The sequence below is a fragment of the Taeniopygia guttata genome, chromosome 1A, assembly GCF_048771995.1.
Source record: "Taeniopygia guttata chromosome 1A, bTaeGut7.mat, whole genome shotgun sequence".
Lineage (NCBI taxonomy): Eukaryota > Metazoa > Chordata > Aves > Passeriformes > Estrildidae > Taeniopygia > Taeniopygia guttata.
The window spans coordinates 25,823,734-25,838,962 of NC_133025.1; the positions used below are offsets into that span (position 1 = coordinate 25,823,734).

Here is a 15,229-nt window from a genome sequence, read left to right on the forward strand (position 1 = left end):
AGATATCAAATTATTTGCAGTGAACAGTTAACAGGTGATCTGACGTGAATATCCAAAATTATTTTCACTTTCTAGATCATAAGACCTAAAGCTTGGAAGTACAACATATATTCATGATAACTGCCACCGTCCACCTCAGACATTACAGATTTGACTCTCCATTGTCTCAATCTTGTGTATTCAAAGCAATTATCATTTGGCAGTATAACTATATATATATATATATATATATATATATATATATACCAGTATATATATATATATATATATATATATACATAAATATATAAAATGTGTACACTGTATGTGTTGTCTTAAAACTTGAACAATAGATTTGCAGGAAGGTTAATGCCTAGATGTGAACTGTTCATATCAGCAAAAAATAAATATTTCTTACATTGACACTGTTAATTTTTGTCCTTAAGCACGGCCTAAAAGACAGCTTTGAAAGATGTCAGTGACAGTTATCCTATTTTATCCTATTATTTTTAAATCCCCCCTCAGTATATTGCTAGAAATAGAAAATTCTTTTGTCAAATAGTCTCTCTAATCCTACAACATACTGTCCATGGTTCACCTCTAACCTACCTTAAAGATAGCAGAAAATAGAACTATTTCTATATCTCAGCTCTACAAAAATGATTGATTTGACATATATCCTTATGCACTGATAATAGTCATGCAAATAATTCTACAAGCATCAGAAGAAATAGTGCAGTAACTGCAGCAGAGGCAAGAGGAGCTCAGCAGTATACACTGCACAGAATCACTGTATACTGAAGCCTCAGTTACAGACCAGGGACCCTAGGGAGGTGTGGCCAGTCTGAAACTGGAGGCCAGCCAAGGGAAAAAGGTAAACTCTAGGACAAGCAGCCAACACCTACATTCACAAAATTTATAGGAACCTCACCTGCCTCTGAGACCTCTCTGCTCATGTATCAGACTTCACTAAAATCAGCCTTCCGGTTTAAAAGACAAGGAAGGGAAGAAATATACGTAAATTCACTTGTACATTATATAGCTTTATGACAGAATGTATATGAAAAATAATGAACCATAATCACTCCTTTCATTAGGCCCCAACTACATGCTAATAACCTCTAGTGAACCAACAGCACTAAAAGGGATGGGAGAAAAACCTGCTAACACAGCAGTCCCTCCAGCCAAAGAATATTCTGCTTATATTCATATATGCTGGAAAACTATGAAAGATCTTGGGATAGACTAGGTTTGCATAACAGGTAAAGTTATGTCCATCTCACACGAGTCTCTCTTTGCTTTATATTGGATGCATAAAAATGCTGGACACAGCTCAGCTGGAAGAAGTCATATTTCCCCTGTCTCTCAAGCATTTTCAAGTTTGTCTCTCAAGGCAAGCATTCTGTTCTGTAATGTCACTAACCCCATTCATTTTGCTCCACAGTGTACCAGTAGTGCTTATAATGGTGATAGGAAAAATGTGTTCCTGAATGCTGTGATTGGCACTGTTAATGACCATGACGCTGCAGAGATGCTCTGTGCTTCAGCAGGGTGAGCTGATTTCAAGACCTGAATTTCCATTTAGCAAGGTAAACCAGAAGTATTGTATGGCTGTGGGAAAGCATTTGACTGAAAATCAAATGTTAAAATCACATAGACAAAAGGACTATAAAACATAATACCTGAGAAGAGGTGAGGTGCACAAAAACCACAAAGCACTTTGTTTAGAAAAGAAAATCTACAAAGCTTCCTAAAGCTAACAGACAACGCTTCTAAAATCACTGTAACACTGTAGTAAATTAACAGAGCTTTCCATGTTAGTGGTCCTGAGGTGCTGGCCTGCATTGACAGGAAACCTTTTATTCTATGGCATGCTTCTACTTCTACTTCTACCCAAAAGTCACTGATACAGAGTCATATGGTAAGATAGGGGAATAGTCACTGAAGAGGCCAAGGTTGCTTAGCTGTGCAGCAGAAACAAAACATCATTAGCATGGGTCAGTGCTCCCAATTTGACTTCTAAATTCTGGAATACTTTCTACCTGTTTCTCTTCAGATTGTTTTCATATTATTTGTCAGATAAGCCTCACGCAAAAATCATGCTTTTCATCCATGGTGATTTAGTCATGAATTCCTAATGTGTTCAGCTGCTTTCAAATATTTTGGTTGTTGAATTGTACCACTGTGATGTATTCACATTACCGTATGGCATGCAGAGAAAAACAAATAGTGAATGGAATGTATTTACAGTGGTTGAAAGACATATTTTATTGTAGATTTTACTAAAAGATCTACAATTAATTGGGTTAATTAAACAGCAGATGAAAATACATTAAACAAATGAATCATTATTTCTGTAAGACCATCCCTTGTGTTTATGCATATGCTTCAACAAATCCCATCTACAAGATATGTAAGGAGTGTTTTTTTGTTGTTTTGTTGTTTTTTTTTTTAATAGAGAAAGAAAGAAAGAAGACAGTATTCTCCCTCCTATTCAACATTCAATTACCAAAACACCAACAGATTTTCTGGCATAGAAAGAGAGTGGAGAGACTGGATATAGCAGAAACTTTACTAAGTTTGGTTGGCATTCTCTTGATGTTCCGGCAAGACATTCTTTCTCTGACCTAGGCATGCAGGTAAAAACAGTCTTCCCAAGGTCTGCAGCTGAGCGTCCTGCTGGAGGCACTGTTACTGAGGCATCTTTACAGTGCTGCCTATATTAACTAAAAACTGTTGACGGAATAAGAATTTCAATGCTCCCCACTAGCAAAACTGCAGGTTCAGAATAATTCACATTAAAAAACTTGTTATTCAGACACATAAGATAGTGCCTACCTTCCACTATGAAAAAAATCTAACCAAACAACCCAAAACTTGAACTAAACAAATTGCATAAAGATTACATTTTGAATATTACATTATTTATATATTTGCATTAAGAGATCCAAGATGAAAGTATGAGAAAAATACTCTTGAGTATTCTCAACCATTCAAAAATACTATCTCAACAAATGTATCATCTTGAAACTACTTCTTCAGATAGTATAAAGTTCCTTTTTTTTTCCTTCTGTGGAGCTCTGTCATCTTTCTGCATCACTGTGGATGTAACTGCTTTATCTTTTTTAAGTCACTTGTTATTACTTATCCGTGGCCATGAAAACAAATATTTCAGTAATTCTTCATCACAGTACAATGTATATATGGTACACAAAAAACAGAGACAACATATGAACCTTTCTTTGACTCACTCTCTTTTTTTCCCTCTAACCATCTAAAACCATCATTTCTGAAGTCCAGCATTTTAAAAATGTACCTTATCTTTCTGCAGTCACAAGTAATTAGCAGTGCAATTTAATATTGTTAATTACCCATGGCCACCGTTAAGTTCATTTGCATTTTTAGCTACCTGATATGCAAGTAATTCCACGTCCACGCTACCTAAATTGCACAATAACTGAATTTAACACTGCAACACTGATGTAGCAGTTTATCTACAAAACCTATATGCAAAAGATGTGTACAGTCCTTCAAATGCAGTCCTAGTGAACAAACTGGTAAAAGGTATTTAGAAGCCTAAGGATACAGGTAAGTATCTAAAGCATTTTTAAGAAGCATATAGGTGCCTCATTCCCATTAGAGTCACACAGAGAAGTTTTCCTCTGAAGGGCAAAGTATTTTTCAGATATTTGGCAGATAAATGTATTTGTATTTAAACATTCATTTATTCCTATGTAAAAGTGCAGCATAGATCTACTTTTAAGAACCGAAATTAATTTTCAAAGGCAAGTATGAAATATTTTGTCAAATACTGAATTAAATGTTTTTGAGAAATATTTATAAAACATCAGAGGGTCTGGCTAAATATTAACATTAAAAAATATAATTATTATCCATAAGAATTTTATAGTCACATGAATGCAATTTTGTTGTAGGTGAAAACATGCATCACTGAGGCAAAGACTACTAAAGAGATTTGCAGTGTGGGGTGAAATTTATGTTTGTGTTAAGAGCCAACCCAGGAGCCAGACACTGCCAAAAATGTCTTTACTCTGAAAACACTTTACTAAGGATAAGAACCAAATATATTGCAGGTGACATTCTCTATTGTGCAGGGGTCCTACACAGGTCTCTGTATTATATGAGTCCTACTTAAATACTGCTCCAGAGTTGCACAAATCTACTGCACGGGCAAGAAAGTTCCCTTGAAAAAATTCCTTGAGCCTTTTGAAAAGGATGCACTCTATCACAGTTTCCCAAGCAAAACATAAATCTTGTGCTGGCTTCTGCACAGGGGTGGGCACACCTTGTAGATTCTCTCCTGTGTTGTAGGAATATTGGAAAATCCTATAGTGCTTAAATTTACATATGCAGAATAGGTTGACATTGCATATATACAAATTTCAAGACAGTTGAATACATTAATGACTGAAATGTTCAAGACAAAAGGGACTTGAGTACTTTATATTTTAGCTATTGACAGCTTCTGGCCCCATGCTGAAATCCTCATTCCACTGAAATAATTGAGAGACATTACTGACCTTAGTGAGGACACTATCTCAGCCCATCTTTTCAACTATAATCATTAGCCTTTCTTCTAACACAATCTCTACCTCAGACTCCATTTCTCAGTGTCAGACTTCTTAAAACCCTCTCCCATTCTGAGGAAAAAGTTTAAAACAAGGGTAATCATCCAGCATCCTCACCTGGTTCACAACTGTGAATTTCAGGGCACATATCCTCAAAAGAAATAGATGGCAACTACCCCAAGTGCTGCTTACACACCAACAAATCCCTCTGCAATAGTATTTAATTATGCCCCATCTCTGCACTTAAGTTCCTGGCTCCTTGGCCATGAGCACCCAGGCATCATCTCACAGGAGAGAACTGCCCCGACCTGCAGATTTTATCAAAAACGGAGAATATCATAGTAGGATTCTCCAAAGAGATGACCTTGATCTGGGAATGGACTTAGTGTATCCAATTCACTAAACACTGTTCCTTGGTCATTCTTGAATAGTACCTAATTTGGAAAAAAAAACCTTAAGACTTGGAATGCAGAATCTTCAGTCACTACCAACAAAGCTGAGTATTTCACCAGTTATTTTCTTGGCCATTATACTTAAATAACTCAAACAAGAGACAATGAAAGAGCTCTGTGCCATAACTCTCAAGAACTTTATAGTAGAGTTGTCCAAACCTGTCCAACCTCAGTAGCTCCTAACAGGCTACTGAGATGGTTCTCATCTTTGATCTGAATCAGAAAATCAGTGAAATTGTCTTGCCTCTTTCATTTTCTAGTGAAAGCTCTAGTCAGTCTGCTGCTAACTCTAATAAGGTACATGAATCCTCTTGTGCCTGTACTTTTCTTACACTCTCTTCTACCCTTCCTTCATGGGGCACAGCAGTACATACATATGAAAAGAAAAAATGTCAAGGAAAGATATTTATTCCCCTAAGAGTAATCATTTCTTCTGATATGCTTGTTTGGGACCACAGGCTCTCTGTGTTTTGAAGTCTCCTTTGTGTTGCCCTTAGTGTTATCCCCCCTTATATTGTGTGGCGGACAATTTATTCAAGATTTAGGATCTTCCTTGTGCCAAAACCCCAAGAAATCCTACTTGGCTAACCCTAATCCACTCACCATGTATCTTGAGTTTCCTTACACTTTCTTTTCTGAACCTTTCATATCTTTAGTCCAGCTGTTTTGAAGAGCTAGTTAGCACAGACCTCATCACCTGTCCTTACATGTCTCTTCTCCCTGTCTTCCAATTGTTCTTGCTTTCTGGAGCCACATTTGCCTTCACCTTCCAGATTCTCAGCACCATGACTCTTGGATTTTTTTCCCCTACATGGGGGATGTGACCTTCTATGCATGCAACTGTTTAACACAGCATCACCTCACTCTACTCTTACCTTGCAACAAAGGTTTATCTTGACTGACTCTACCCTTACAACAAACAGAATGGAGTTCAAGCCATATGATGGACTTTAAATTTGTGACTCAGAATGATATAATCTGCTCCCAAAAGCACCTCTTTCTCAGTGATTTCTACGATAGGAAACTAACTTTGTTATGTGGCTCTTCAATCTAGATGTCTACATTTTGTTGAACAAAATTAAAACACTTGTTCTCAGGTTACACCTGTGATCACAAATGGATTTATGCTGAACTGGTGGTTGAACACTGAATGAATTCTGAAGTTCACAGATTACTTCTAAGCAGTTAACTACAGGTCTAAAAGGACAGCAAGTTTTAAAATGTTATATAGCAATATAATTTTGTAACACCTATAAAAGAAAGCCCAGACAGAAAAAAGTTAAAATCTGCGGTACTGGATCTATTTTATGACAATGATGATTGTGTTGCATTGTTTACTCCTAAGGAAAAAAAATCATCATTCTTATACATACCAGAGTGTAATAGGCCCTGACCATGACCATACTATAGTCATACAGTACCATGTATTACAAATCTTCCTAATCTTGCATTGCAAATGTTTCATTTCCATGCATGGCATTTGGAGAACCCTTTGCTATATTAGAGAGACAATTAAAGCTACTTCCTTGCCCTTCACATTTTAACTATTACTTCAAAGGTCATTGTTCATGTCACTGTGGGTACATATATTTAACAACAAAGAAAGGAGTGGGTTTAGCTCAGGTGACTGTGACATGAGAAGTGCAACTTGAAGTAGTAACTTTAATAAACACTTTTAAATTTTTAGAAGTGAAGCTAACCTCTGCCACCCCAAAGAGGAGTACATCATGTCCTCATAATTATGTCTGCAGAAAAGTATCATGTGGTACCTGAGTTTTGTGTCAGTTTTCTGCCTAAGAATAAATTTTATCTGAAACAAGTCACATGGTTGAAATAGTGTGATGCTGGTTTTAAATACGTGTATTTTCCAGTGGCTGCAGACCTCTAGGCTTGGTCAGGCTGCTACTGATGCTAATTTTGTGGTTTGGCAACCAATTCCAATGTCTTTTAGTGAGTGTCAAAAAAAAGAACCCAAACCTGACAACAGCCTTAAAAAATGCCTGTAGTCTACTACCGGTCTCACAGATGTGACACACATTATGAATCAACCCTATAAATCTGTCCCACAGAAGGATTTATTCTGTCTTGTATGGAAGCTCCCAGCGAAGAAGTTCCTCGGGATCCAAATCTCTCGACCCAAACCAGGCTGTTCCTCAAATGCCTAGCAGCCAAAGCGAATTACTCTTGGGGCATAGCTTTCACGTTCCCATTTCTCCCGAATAAACTTCCACACAAACCGAAGAGGCGGGAGGGCGGAGGGATCCCAATCCTCTCCGCTTCCTCCCGGTTTTGCCACGGTGGCACCAGCGAGGGTCCGTCAGTGCCGGCGGGTGCGGGGGCCGGCGGAGGCCCCTGCGGCGGCCCAGGCTCCAGCCCGCCGCCTCCCGGCGCCGCCGCCCCGGCCCACCGGCCCGCATGACATCATCGGGCCGGCTCGGGATCGATCCCCGCCGGCCGCCGGCTCGGGCGGCGCTCCTCCGCGGCGGCCGCCGCTGCCGCCCTGCGCGCCCAGGGGGAACGCGGGCCCTGCCGCGGACGGAACGCGCTGACACCAGATTCGTCCCCGCCGCCATGCAGCGAGCGCGCTGACAGCTCTGCGCCGGCTTCGGGCTGCGCGTCGGGAAGCTGCTCCACGGGCTGCCGCGGGGAAAGGTGCGGTGTCCTCACGGCCCCGCGGCGAATGCGCCCTCCGCCAACAACGGCACTCGTTAAGGAGCCCTCTCTGGCGCGAGGGTCAAGAAGAAGGAATTCACCGGGTGGGAATCGGGAGGAAGGAAAACGAGCCACGAGCGGGAGGATCAAGCAGCGGCAGCTGAAGAAACCGCCCGGTCCCTCTCCTGACAGGCTGCGACGCGCAGCGCGGCGGGCGCTTCCAGACCCCCGTCGTAAGCGAATGGGGCGGGAGGGGGAGCCCAGAGGCATAAACAAGTAGCGCAGGACCTAATTCCTTCCCCTCCCTTTCTCACTGGCTTGCCCAGGCTCGCCAATAAATCCAGCTCGGCTATACATCGCGATGGGAACGTGCTGCCAAGGGGGCTGCCTTCCCGTCACTGAGGATGCTGCCTTCCCCTCACTGAGGAGGCTGCTGCTGCCGCCGGGGCTGCCTGCGCACCACTGAGGACGCTGCTGCCGCCGCGGAGGTTGCCGTGCCCTCTCTGAGACAGCAGCAGCTGCTGCCGCCGAGCCTGCCGTGCCCTGATTGAGGCGGCCGCCGCCGCTGCGTTACAGGGAGAGATTGTGGCGCTGCGACAGGGGAGGACGGGGCTCGGCGCGCAGGGGGGAGGCGCGGCGAGCATGCGCCGCCCGAGCCACTGACTGGATCCTCAGCCAAGGTACCGAGGCAAAAAAAAAAAAAAAAAAAAAAAAAGGAAATTAAAAAAAAAAAAAAAAAAGGAAAAGATTGAGAGAAAGAAGAATGAATGACGGTAGAGGAGACTAGAAAAGACCGCCAGAGTAAAGGAGCCCCCGGTCGGCGGGAAGGAGCAGCTCTGGCATGTGGGGATCTCCGGCGCCAACAGGTAGGAGGAGAAGGGCTGGGGGCGCCGAGGGCTGCCGCCGCTGCAGGTGCGTGCTCAGAGGGCTCTCCCGCTCAGGGGTGCGGGGCTTATTTCCAAAGAAGTGGCATGATGGAAGCCTTCACAGACAATGGCTCTTCCGCTCTCCCCAGCTCCCCGCCGCGGGGGGCTCTCGCACGGCTCCGGCAGATGCGGCTGCTGCCAGGCGGCGGCACCCGGGCTGCCTTGCAGCGCGGCGCAGTCCAGCCCTGCATGGCCGGGCGCGGGGGAGCGGCCGTGCCGTGAGTGCGGTGCCAGCGGCGGTGTGAGTGTGCCAGCGGTGCCGGTGTGAGCGTGCGGGCTGTGTGCGGAGGCAGGGCCGGCCGCCGCGGGGACAGCTCCACCGAGGAGGGGGAGCGGCGGGGCTGGCGGGAGGGGGGAGGGGGAGCCTGATTTCATGGTTTTAAAACGATGCCATGATCTGATCAGCCTCTGTTTACACAGCAGCAATCAGGCTCTTTTGTGGACGGTAAGAATGGAAGGATTTTGCTGGGATTCAGTGGGAATATCCTTTATATACCCGAGGTGGCATAGGAAACACTTCGTGTGAATAACGAAGGAGCCTGATCGTGCCTGCTGTGGCTCCTGTCCCTGGCTCTGGAGGGAGAAAAAAGAAAAACAAAACAAAACAAACAAACAAAAAAAAAATAAAAGCAGCAATAGACAGCTCTTTATTTTATTTTATTGCATGAAATGTGTTCCGGTACGATTCACTGGGAGGATTAATGGGAATCACGGAGCCCTAATTAGCGAAAAAAAAAAAAAAAAAAAAAAAGCAAAGCAGTAAAAAAAACCCAACAATTTATATGTTTATTTGAGCATTACCAAAACTAGCCCTCCCGAAAGGGTGGGCATTATATCTTGGCTGTGCTGCCTATTTTTACTCAGTATTTACAATGACCATTTCTTATTATGAATTATGTCGAGGCTTTAACAATTTGCATTAAAGCACGGGGGAAGCGGGGGGGAGGCCGGGGGGGACGACACCCTAAAGCATACTGCTATCGACTGTCTAGATACCTGTTTATCTAAAAGCCTAAATGATAAAATTATTGTTTATAGCAGGAAGGGAGGGGGATAGTGAATACTGTTTCTCTTACAAAATGCATAAACTAACACAGTGTGATTAATGTGCTTTGGTGACTTGGGTTAAAAAACATAAATTCTGCAAGGTTTCTTTGGGTGTGATCCATATCAACACAGCAGTTGCCTCTTAAAACATTGACAAATACTGTAGCCATAAAATAAATGTAGGTAATGTCAAAATATCAGCAGTCTTTGGAGATTCTTTAAAAAAGATGTCAATGATTAACTCTTGGGCTTGCAAACTGGGAATCTTTTGATTCATAAAATCTCTGAGGCTTTAACTGTGAAATTATATATGCTACCAAATATAAGGGGCACTGGTCAGTCGTGCAACTGTAACAAGCCAAATCTGCCAATAGTCAATTATACTAAATAGTCAGTAAAAAAAAAAAAAAAAAAAAGCCTCATGTTTTTTAAAAACAAACAATAGTACTCAAATTTACAACTTCATTTGGTTCTCCATAAATTAACATCTTTGCTAGCACTTTCTGACATCATTTTGTGTTAACTTAAGAACTGATAGCTCGATTTTTTTTCAGATATTTTGATGGCATGACAAATCAGAAAGAAGAGGATGTACTGTATGACTAGACACAAGATCAGTTCTGTTTGTGGATTACATTTTCAGTAAGATGTATGGATCTATTTTTTCCTTGTTCTTAAATATAGATCATGAGACTTGACTGAGGCAATATACATATCATCCATCCATCTATGGCGAACTACAGCCATGCAGCTGACAACATTTTGCAAAATCTCTCTCCTTTAACAGCTTTTCTGAAACTGACTTCACTGGGTTTCATAATAGGAGTCAGTGTGGTGGGTAACCTTCTGATCTCCATTTTGCTAGTCAAAGATAAGACCTTGCATAGAGCTCCTTACTACTTCCTGTTGGATCTTTGCTGCTCAGATATCCTCAGATCTGCAATTTGTTTCCCTTTTGTTTTCACCTCGGTTAAAAATGGCTCTACGTGGACGTATGGGACTCTTACTTGCAAAGTGATTGCCTTTTTGGGGGTTTTGTCCTGCTTTCACACTGCTTTCATGTTATTCTGCATAAGCGTCACGAGATACTTAGCTATTGCCCACCACCGTTTTTATACGAAAAGACTGACCTTCTGGACTTGTTTGGCTGTTATCTGTATGGTGTGGACTCTCTCTGTAGCCATGGCTTTCCCCCCAGTTTTAGATGTGGGCACCTACTCATTCATTAGGGAGGAAGACCAATGCACTTTTCAGCATCGTTCCTTCAGGGCTAATGATTCATTGGGATTTATGCTTCTTCTTGCCCTTATCCTCCTAGCCACACAGCTTGTCTACCTCAAGCTGATATTTTTTGTTCACGATCGCAGGAAAATGAAGCCAGTCCAGTTTGTTGCAGCAGTGAGCCAGAACTGGACTTTTCATGGTCCTGGAGCGAGTGGTCAAGCAGCTGCGAATTGGCTGGCTGGATTCGGAAGGGGTCCCACACCTCCAACCTTGTTGGGAATCAGGCAAAATGCGAACACCACAGGCAGGAGGAGGCTACTGGTTTTAGATGAATTCAAAATGGAGAAGAGAATCAGCAGAATGTTCTACATCATGACATTCCTCTTTCTGACCTTGTGGGGTCCCTATTTGGTAGCCTGCTACTGGAGAGTTTTTGCAAGAGGGCCTGTAGTACCTGGGGGATTTCTAACAGCCGCTGTCTGGATGAGTTTTGCCCAAGCTGGAATCAATCCTTTTGTCTGCATTTTCTCCAACAGGGAGCTGAGGCGCTGTTTCAGCACAACCCTTCTTTACTGCAGAAAATCCAGGTTACCAAGGGAACCTTACTGTGTTATATGAGGGAGCATCTGTAAATCTTTAGCCTTGTGAAACACTACCATTCTCTGCTAAGCAATTGTGGCCTGTAGCCATGTCTTGAGGAGAAAATCAAGAATGGGACGTCAGCAGCTGTAAGGATTTGGGCAACATTCTGCAGTCTCTGCAATAGCTCACCTCTAATCCTGTTTTAAACCTAAACATGTTCCTGCTGACCACTGCTGAAGGTTTGTAATTAAGAACAAAGGACTGAACTACTGCCCTGAATTCCTTTATGTGGTTGAAATCTAGATTATGAAAGTAGCAGGTGCTAAGTATCAGTGCTAAATGCTGTGTATATCACTACATAAAATAAGAACATCAAAAAGATTAGCATTGGACATCTTAATAAATTAAGTTGATATGAGGTTAATGTGTTGATAAAACTAATTTTAGACATCTCAAGACCTTTAAAACATTTCATACAATTATTATTTTGCAAAGACTGAAAACTGGGGACTCAAGTACTGTAACTGATTAAAGATGTGCCATGCATTATCGGATTATCACACTTACAAATCTGTTTGCCTTGTGAGTAAGTTTTGGGGAGCATTCCAAAGCAGCATTTTTGTTCAGATTTTTACTTTAATTTTTTTTTTCCAAATATATTACTCTTTCTAATTACCATTTTCCTTAACAGTGAAATTATTAACATTTAACTGTATTCTGTGTTTTTTGCTGATTTGGTATAAAGTTTAATAGACTCTTATTTATATTTTTTAAAAAGCTAGATATCAGTCTGTTAGGCAACGTTAATGATAATATACAGTCATAATTGAACAGTTATAATTATACAGAATAAACACATGTTGCCTTAAAGGGTTATCTAGTATCTTCCATTTTGTTTAGCATTGAAGCAAATAAGCAAGGAAAATTGAATCAATAACTCTGGTCAGTCATTTGGGAGTGCATGAAAGATCACTTAGTCCTCTTTTTTCCTTTTTACTCCAATGGTTCCCAAAATCAATATGCACATCACTGGGATTATATGATTTTTTCTAGGTGTGCCGCCCTTTCTAGTTTGTTCTGAGAAACACAGGCAGTTGATGTATGTTTATATTTTAAGACAGCTGTCATGGGGAGACCGCAGCCTTAGTATGATATCTTGCACAATTTGTGAAGCATTTATTCTACTGAAGGCACAGTCTTGTTTATATTTTCTGCACATTTTGGTGTATTGGTTGTTTTAAATTATTTAAGTTTTAACTTGTGAAAGCATATAATATGATTTCTTAGTATTTTAGAAATACATTAGAGTCTGTGAGTCTTTCCTTCTTTAAGATACAGATGTGTGGATTTCAATATAAAGTTGCATTTGCCAAAATTTACCTGTGTAGCTTGTTAATTTTCTTGGAATAAAATTTTACATTTTTCCAGTTATACAATTAACCTTTTTTATTTTGTCTAGTGAGCTAGCATGAAATACTGAGAATGTAGCCATTATGAATTATTATCCTTTGCAGTCACTGTATTCCCAAACTGTAAATGCATGAATGATGGGGACCACAGGATTGATAAATGATATTATCTGCAGTAGCACTATTGTGTAGTTTATCATAATTACCCATCTATCTGTTCTAATATGTCAGTTATATTTAAAGTTACAACACAGTATTTGACATTAACTTCACAGTTTAATTTTGGAAAATGTGTATAGCTCAAGCACAAAATCATGAGTTGATCAGTCATAAAGAACACAGATTTTTCTTAATTTTGGGAGAGACAAGACTAGAGGTCTGAATTCAGTATTGGTATATCTTGTCCTTTGTTGTAGTTTTATGACCAGCAAGTTAACATATGCATACACGAGCAGCAGTCAATAATGCAAATGCTTAAATTTGTATGATAACATTATATGACATATGCAACAATTCAGACAGTTGTGTCTATATGTGATCAGACAACTCGATTTGGTGAGCAATCTGTTTGACCTCACACTTTTATACTGAGGTTGATTGGTTGAGAGGCATGGCTTTATATACTGTGTTGAAACAGAAAAATTGCCAAAATAATGAGTCCTCATCAGTATAGAAATGTTTCAGAACATAATTTGAAATGGGACCAATAAACTTCTACCAAAAGGACATTTTTATTACACTGAAAAAGGCTTTGAAATTAAGGTAGTTAAGCAATTGTCAAAGATAGAAGGAGTGAATAAAAACTTAATTATATGTTGAGAAAAAATCTGAAAGTCATCCCACTTAAGTTTATTAAAAGGTTGATTGGCAATAACTTCAGTCTAATTTCTTTAAAATAGTAACCTTTACAAGGAACATTGATATTACATATTGTAATAAAGAAGTACATATAAATAAATCTGTAAATAGTATATAGTTGTAGAAGTAGTCAGTTCTGAGGATTAGCCAGAAAATTTTCAACTATGAAATTTCAAAAGCTGCAAATCTGGGGCCTGACCTAACTCTTAATAAAGTAGTTGGTGTTTTCCCATTAACTTCACTTGCAGAAGAAGCAGGCCCTAGCATTTCTATAGTACTATACTTCTGAAATACTAAGAAGGCTGTATTTACTATGCAGTGGGAAAGAAAAAAAAATTAAATTATTTCCCTGGAAGTTTTTCAAGGAGCAACTGATGTAAATTAAAATAATAAACAGTAAACAAACCTGAAAGCAAATATTTTGATAAATGTTTTTCTTTTGATATGAATATAATTCCTTTGGCTATATGACAATACTGTATTGCTACCTGAAAAAGGGCAGGTAGTTTTTATTAAGTGGATTTTTAAGAATTGTGCCAGTAAGAAATCTTGTGAGAGAAGTATTTAGTTTTATTTTTCTCCAGTGTTAACAGGACAAGGGGCTGTTCAGTGAAATTAAAAGCCAACATATAAAGTAACATTTCGTGCAATGCTATTACTTGGTGGAACACACTGATATGGGATGTCAAGTAGTTTAGAGAGATTCCTCAAAGAACTGAGTGTATACATGAATTAAAGCAGTGCTTGCACTTTTTGCCATCAGTGTCATTTTGATCCTAGTCAGCATATCAAAACTAATGTATTAAGGTATAAATTCAAAGGAGCAAGAAGGTTCATTCCAATTCCATACACTGTTGTGTCACAGTATGAAGAGCCTTTTGCTTTCATTTTAGTACAGGAGTTAAGCTGTTGCCAAAGGTAGAATACAGAGCTGGTGGATTAGTTCTTTCTTTTCAGAATAGCAAAGAATATCATGCTATTTATATCTGCATTGATCTTTAATTTTCATGGGTTATGTTAAGTCAATAGTTTTAATTTTCTGATGAGAGAGGGGAAAAGAAAAAAAACGAAAAACAGATTCCCTGAAGAAAAGGCGGTCTACCCCTGTTCCTTTCCTGCCCTCTGCTGCCCCACTGGCCCTTTGGCAGCCTCTTCATGAATCCTTCTACAAGAACAAATGTTTCATACACTGAGTATTGTAATTCTCCTATTTCTTGTGAAGTGCTTAAGCCATTCCTCCTTCCCAGCAGATAAACTCCTGCAGCAGCTTCCCAGGGTTTGTCAGTGTCTGGGTTCCCTTCCTGAGGATGGAGAGGGACTGCCAGTTCCTTCCAGTTGCCTTTGGAGTTCATGGATCTCAGGGCACTCAGCATGCTGGGTATCTCTCTTTTGGCTTTGCTCATGAAATAGATGCTGTTTATATTATGCAAACAAAAATGAGAATGGGGAGGGGGCAGCAGGAAACAACTTTCCCTCTCAATTTTTTCAAAAGGAAACCATTGCTTTTGTTG

General features: G+C 40.3%; 1 protein-coding gene across 5 annotated transcripts; it reads left to right on the forward strand.

Moving 5' to 3' along the window:
- Positions 1–8,220: 8,220 nt before the first annotated feature.
- Positions 8,221–14,135, forward strand: GPR85 (G protein-coupled receptor 85). 5 transcript variants are annotated; one of them, XM_072921786.1, is made up of 2 exons: positions 8,221–8,352; positions 10,200–14,135. In XM_072921786.1, exon 2 carries the CDS (start codon positions 10,375–10,377, stop codon positions 11,485–11,487), a length of 1,113 nt encoding a protein of 370 aa, XP_072777887.1. In that variant the 5' UTR covers positions 8,221–8,352; positions 10,200–10,374; the 3' UTR covers positions 11,488–14,135. The 5 variants fall into 5 exon arrangements, 4 of the variants coding, with proteins under 4 accessions (XP_072777887.1, XP_072777880.1, XP_030113471.1 ...); XR_012052772.1 differs by lacking the exon at positions 8,221–8,352 and adding an exon at positions 8,400–8,538; XM_072921779.1 differs by lacking the exon at positions 8,221–8,352 and adding an exon at positions 8,405–9,043.
- The last annotated feature ends 1,094 nt before the right edge of the window (positions 14,136–15,229 follow it).

Coding starts and splice junctions, on each gene's coding strand:
- GPR85 (XM_072921786.1), top strand. CDS start 10,375: ATGGCGAACTACAGCCATGCAGCTGACAACATTTTGCAAAATCTCTCT.